At 55.4% G+C, this 5294-nt stretch overlaps 1 protein-coding gene across 3 annotated transcripts in view; it reads right to left on the bottom strand.

Annotated features, from left to right (window-relative positions):
- Nucleotides 1-513: 513 nt before the first annotated feature.
- The window catches only part of PIGV (phosphatidylinositol glycan anchor biosynthesis class V), a 6742-nt gene continuing 1961 nt past the window's right edge, over nt 514-5294 (bottom strand). The window contains exons 2-5 of one of the 3 annotated variants that reach the window (XM_017831109.1): nt 3490-3643; nt 1930-3087; nt 1128-1257; nt 514-1039 (exon numbers count right to left, since the gene is read on the bottom strand). In XM_017831109.1, the coding sequence (XP_017686598.1) occupies nt 903-1039; nt 1128-1257; nt 1930-3087; nt 3490-3576 (1512 nt within the window). In that variant the 5' untranslated portion in view covers nt 3577-3643 and the 3' untranslated portion in view covers nt 514-902. Of the gene's footprint in view, nt 1258-1929; nt 3088-3489; nt 3644-4027; nt 5006-5294 lie in introns of those variants that run through there. The other 2 variants (XM_017831108.1, XM_017831107.1) reach the window with 2 other exon arrangements.

The raw sequence follows: 5294 nt of genomic DNA, 5'->3' as shown, positions 1-5294 counted from the left end.
AAACCCCCAAGCCCAACTCCAACATCGATCCCCATCTCAACCCCGGAACCCCTGATCCTCATCCCAACCCCGAGCCTGGCCCCACCTCCTGCCCCTGAGACCCCCAACACCAATCCCAACTTCGACCCCGATCCCACTCCCGATCCCAGCCCCAACCCTGGCCACGACCCCGATTCCAATTCCAATCCTGATCCCGACTCCGATCTCGGGATCCCCGATCTCGGGACTCAAGGCCCCGATCCCAACCCTGACCCCGATCCCGAAACCCCCGAGCCCAACTCCAACACCGATCCCCATCTCAACGCCGGAGCCCCTGACCCCGATCCCAGCCCTGACTCCCGATCCCAATCCCAATCCCAACCCTGACCTCGATCCCGGGATCTCCGACCCCAATCCCACCCCCTGCCCAGCACAGTGGGGTGAGCTGTCCCTCCGGTAACTTACACGTGTTTATTAGGGATGTGTGCGTTCCCAAACACACCGGCCCCGGCCCCGCCACCCCTCCCGTGCCCCTGCCCTGCCCCACGGCACCCCCAGCCCAGCCCAGCCCGGCTTGGAGCTGTGGAGAAGGAACCAGCGCGGTCTGAGCTGCTCACGGCAGCTGGATCCTCCCTGTCCTCCAGCTGTGCCCACCACCAACATCCCAGGGGGTTCCCAAATCCATCACACTGGTCCCACCATAAATCACTGCCTGCCATACATCTCCCCCGGGAGATGCAGGAACCGAGGTGCATTCCTGTCCCCGGGAATGGGAATTTTGGCTGTCAGTAATGACAGCAGAGCAGGACACTGCACCATCACACCATGGAGAACATCCCACTTGGGACACAGCAGCTCCGTACACACGTAGTAACGGAGGAGTAACACCTTTGTAACTGCAACAGCATCACAGCTACGTCAGGCTACCAGAAAAAGTGAGTTTCAATTCTGACCGCTCCCAGTCTGTGCCAGCACATCCTGCTATGTCCACGGGAGGAAGTTGCAGTGCAGGAGCAGTCCCAGCAGCCAGTAGCACAGGAAGAATCCCAGGATGCCCTTGCTGAGGGGGGTAATTAATCGCCAGTTCAGCAGCAGCCTCACAACAGGGTTGTCAGGAGTCCCTTTCCCACAGGAACCGGGAGATTTACCTAGGACAGACCTCCCAGGGGGTGGATTATCAGTCCCTGCACTCCAGAGTAAAGGTTCATGTTCCTGAAGCAGGTGAGCGGAGAACCAGTACAGGATGGGAGAGGAGGAGCCAAGGAACCGGGTCAGCACCTGGAGGCAACAGGCACAGCAAAAATCACACCAACTGCAGCTCTCTAATTGTGGCCAGCCCTGATCCCGAGGTGTGGAAGGAGCCAAGGGCCTGCCTTAGGCTGCTGATAAGGGGATGGAAATACGGCCCCAATTCATGGCATTAGGATTTATTACATCAATATGACCTCCCAGCACAGCCTGCTTCATCTCTTACAACACTGTGTGAGCAGCCAAGGGGTCCCCAGGTTTTGCTCCCTGTCACTGCCCAGCTCAGGGCAGATTTGAATCTCAATCTTTGATTATTCTGTTACTGGAACTCCCAAACTTTGGTGCCACCAGCTGTGCTCTGGATCTTTCCGCTCCCATCCATTAAGCTCGGCCCAACACGACAAGGATCCAATATCCTTGTCCTCCAAGGACAGCAGTGCTTGGCAAGCCTGGCCTTATAACAGGCTGGACCCATTGATCCCTGTCACCGTGTCACCATCACACTGAGCACCCAGCAAGCTCTTTGGGAACTCTCCAGAGGAACTAACTGGCTTCGGGTTCTCTGGGGAAGTAGCTCCCAAAGAGGAAAGGCAAAGTTTTTGGTTTCCATTCCCCTGTGCTGCCCTGCAGCTGGGACAGCTTTGGGCTGTGCCTGTCACTCCCTCAGACCCCATAAAGGAATATGTGCCATGAGTGTCCTACCTGCACGTGCATGCAGAAGAATCCAAAGGCCAGCAGGGCCGTGGCATGGACCACGTACACAAAGGCAGCAGGGCAGCAAAATCCATCTCTTGGCTTTCCCTCCTCTTCACTCTTACTTCGCCCCAGACCAAGAGTCAGGCAGTGCCAGGGGTTTGTGCTGATGTAGGTCCAGGCAGCCCACGAGACCAGAAGGGTCACAGGCAAAGCCAGCAAGAAATTTGGGATCTGTCTGAGCTCAAAGTATCTTAGAAAGCCCACATTCCAGTAAGTGTCTTGGATGTAGGAATAGACCACAGGGACCCTCTGGGAGCACCAAGGGGGTTTAGACCCATCCATGGCTGCCGGATGATAGCCCTTGTCCCGAGCCAGCTGCAGCAGTGGCTCGGGAATGGTCTGATCCAGGCCAGTGCCAGGACCACAGAACCTCAGGTAGGCATAGTACTGAAACAAAGCAAAAGGTAGAAAAATCCCAGCACTCATCAGGACCGCTGAAGATGCCAGGCTAAGGACCTGCTTCCACAACAGAGGGAGCTTCCTTAGGGATCCTGATCCCACCTGCAGCTGGAGGGCAAAGCGTTTACCCTGGGAGTAGAGGAAGAAGCCAGCGTTAATCAGCCCGTTGGCACGCGCCCCAGAAGCCAGGGAGAAGAGCAGCCCACTGAGCCAGCTCTGCCCCTTCTCCAGCTGCCACATGGCACCGAACGCCAGGAAGGCAAACATGCTCTCCGAGTAAGCAGCTGCCATGAACACGTTGGCAGGGCTGAGAGAGAAGAGGAGGGCAGCGAGGAAAGCCACGCGGCGCCGCCGCAGCACCACACGGCCCAGCTCGTACAGGGCAGCGGCTGCCAGGGCGGAAAACAGGGAATTCAGCAGCACAGCCGAGAGCAGGAGGCGGCTCCGCAGCCGCAGCAGCCGCTGCAGGGGCCACAGGGCCCCCCTGGCCACGGCCCACAGGCTCAGGGGGTACAGCGGGAGGAAGGCGCAGTTGTGCTCGTACAGGTATCCGTGCTCCGCGATGAAGAGGAAGTGCTCTGCGTCCCAGTGGGACAGCCCGCCCAGCAGCCACTCCACCAGCACATCCCACGGGCTGGGCTCCGACAGCCGAGGGGGAGAGAAGGCGTCTGCGGCGTGATCCGGGATCAGCAGGTTAAAGACAGCCTGGAAAAAGAAGAGAGGGTTGAAGCCCAGCAGGGATCATCCAGTACCGAAAGCAGCGGGCAGGAGAACTCCTGGGGTTCAGACAAAGGGATCAGAGCAGCACCAAAGTCAGGCTGAGGGGCTTCGTTTGTAAGAGTGCCTGTGAGGTTGGGAAAAGGGGCAAACACAACCTTTTTTATTTATATCTGAACAGAATAAAGCTCTGGGGGATGTATCCAGCATGAATCCCCACAGAACTGGCCAGGGAAAGCTGCTCAGGCTGCACACGCTCACTCCAGGCACCCCAGGTTTCCCCATCAAGCAGAAGCACCTCATGGAGCACAAGAGGTACTAAGGAGAGAAGCCTGGGAGCAGCACACTCCAGCTGTCCCAGCCCCTCTGGCTGAGGGACAGGAGACTTGCCTGCAGCAGCAGTGTCAGGGCTCGACAGCGCCCGGCGAACCACACGACCTCCCGGAGCTGGGGGTCTTCCCTCCTCACCAGCTCCATTCCACGCTTGGAAGTTGCCTCAGCAGGTCACTGATGTCAGGGGAATTCTCCCTCCGGTTTGGGAAGCCTGGGTTGGTAAACAGAGAGGAGAGAGAAAGGGATTTCTGGCTTCAGCCTCATTTATAAATGATGCGCCTTTATTTACTATCAGGCACTTCAAAGGGTGCAAATCTCTGTGAACAGGAAAGTCACTGATGGGGAGATGACGCAGAGACCTCTTTGATATTGTTCCTATTAAAAAAAAATTCCCTGACTTCTTAACCTTGGCTAGGACACAGAGGGAGAGAGGTTATGTCATGTACTCTGAGCCCATTCCTCATCGGACTGGAGTAAATCCCTGGAGCAGACAGGCTCCATAGCTGCCTCAGCAGGAACAACAGCAGCTGGAGCCAGGACTCCGCCAAGCCTCCTCACACACATCCAGTTCCAGTGCAATGAATGAGATTTAAACCTCTTTTCCTTGGAATAGAGACAGGATTCATGTGGACTCTGAGCGTAACATCCGTGTAAGCAGTTGCTGTGTGGGGCTCACGGTGCTGCCAGACTCCCTCTCCTCTCTCCTGCTCCATGTTTGCCCCTGGAGAGCCAAGAAATGGATGAGCTCAGCATTTACTCCATGGCACCATCTCTGTTGGAGGAAGGTGGTACACAGGTACACAGCTTTCCCCCAGCACAGACAGCATCTCCAGGACACGAATTTTGCACCACTCCACCCTCACCACCAGCAGTTTTCCAGTATTTTGGCAAAGCTCCTGACTCCGGAGTGTGGGCACCTGCCTGGCAAACGTGTGCTGAGGTGGCTGTCATCCACCTCCTCCCTGCAAATCCCACCTGCAGGATTTAAAACTCCTTGTGGAGCCTCCCCCCCCCTCCCAGTTTAATTCCTGTATGTCCTGGATGAGGTTGTGGCCCAGCTCGGAGCCCCTGGCCCCATGCCAGGGGAGGAGGGTGGGATCTGCCCTGCAGGTTTTTAAGATAAGACATTTCTTCCGTTGGTTCCCCAGCCACCAACTGCTTTTCAGTTTGAGAAACACACAACCCACAGCTCTCACCAGGTCCCAGTGACACCACATCCTGCACTTCTGTCTGCCCCAGCACTTTGTAACACGTAAAGGTCCCCAGATCGATCGCTTCACAATCTAAAATCACCCAGAGGGTTCTCTATTACCGTTTTACTGATGGAGGAAAATCCATGCCAAGGTTTGAAACTGCATGAGAGAGTAGAAAGCGAGTCACCAGCAAGGCAAAAACCAAGATCCAAACACACTCATTGGTAGTTTCAGTCCCCAGCCACAGGGTTATGCTTCTTATTTAGCCACAAATAAAAAGTTTTGGAGTTGTTCCTATTCCCCTTGTGCTCCCCAGCACTCACAAAGCAACTAGTGGGAGGCACATTCTCCTGAATCACGAAGCTGTGACGTTATTTTAAGCGAGGGGACACTTCAACCCAGCTGTAAATCCTTTTAAAGCACATTCACAGCTGCAAATCCTATTAAAGCACAGCGGCAAAAATTGTCCCGGCACTTTAAATACTTTTTTTTTTTTTTTTTTTCAAAAAAGCAGAGAAAAAGCCTCGCCTGAACGTGCCAAGAGAGCTCAAAGCAAACAGCTTTAAAAAGCCTGTTCCTGTCACGACTCAGCACACCTTGTGATGGAGCAAAGCCTACAAAGAGCTGCAGCCCACAAGCACCATTCGGGTAAAGAACTCGGCATCAGGG

The sequence above is a fragment of the Lepidothrix coronata genome, unplaced genomic scaffold (genome assembly GCF_001604755.1).
Source record: "Lepidothrix coronata isolate B3197 unplaced genomic scaffold, Lepidothrix_coronata-1.0 Scaffold187, whole genome shotgun sequence".
NCBI lineage: Eukaryota > Metazoa > Chordata > Aves > Passeriformes > Pipridae > Lepidothrix > Lepidothrix coronata.
The sequence above is the reverse complement of the archived record's forward strand: the minus strand, read 5'-3'. Positions and strand labels throughout refer to the sequence as shown.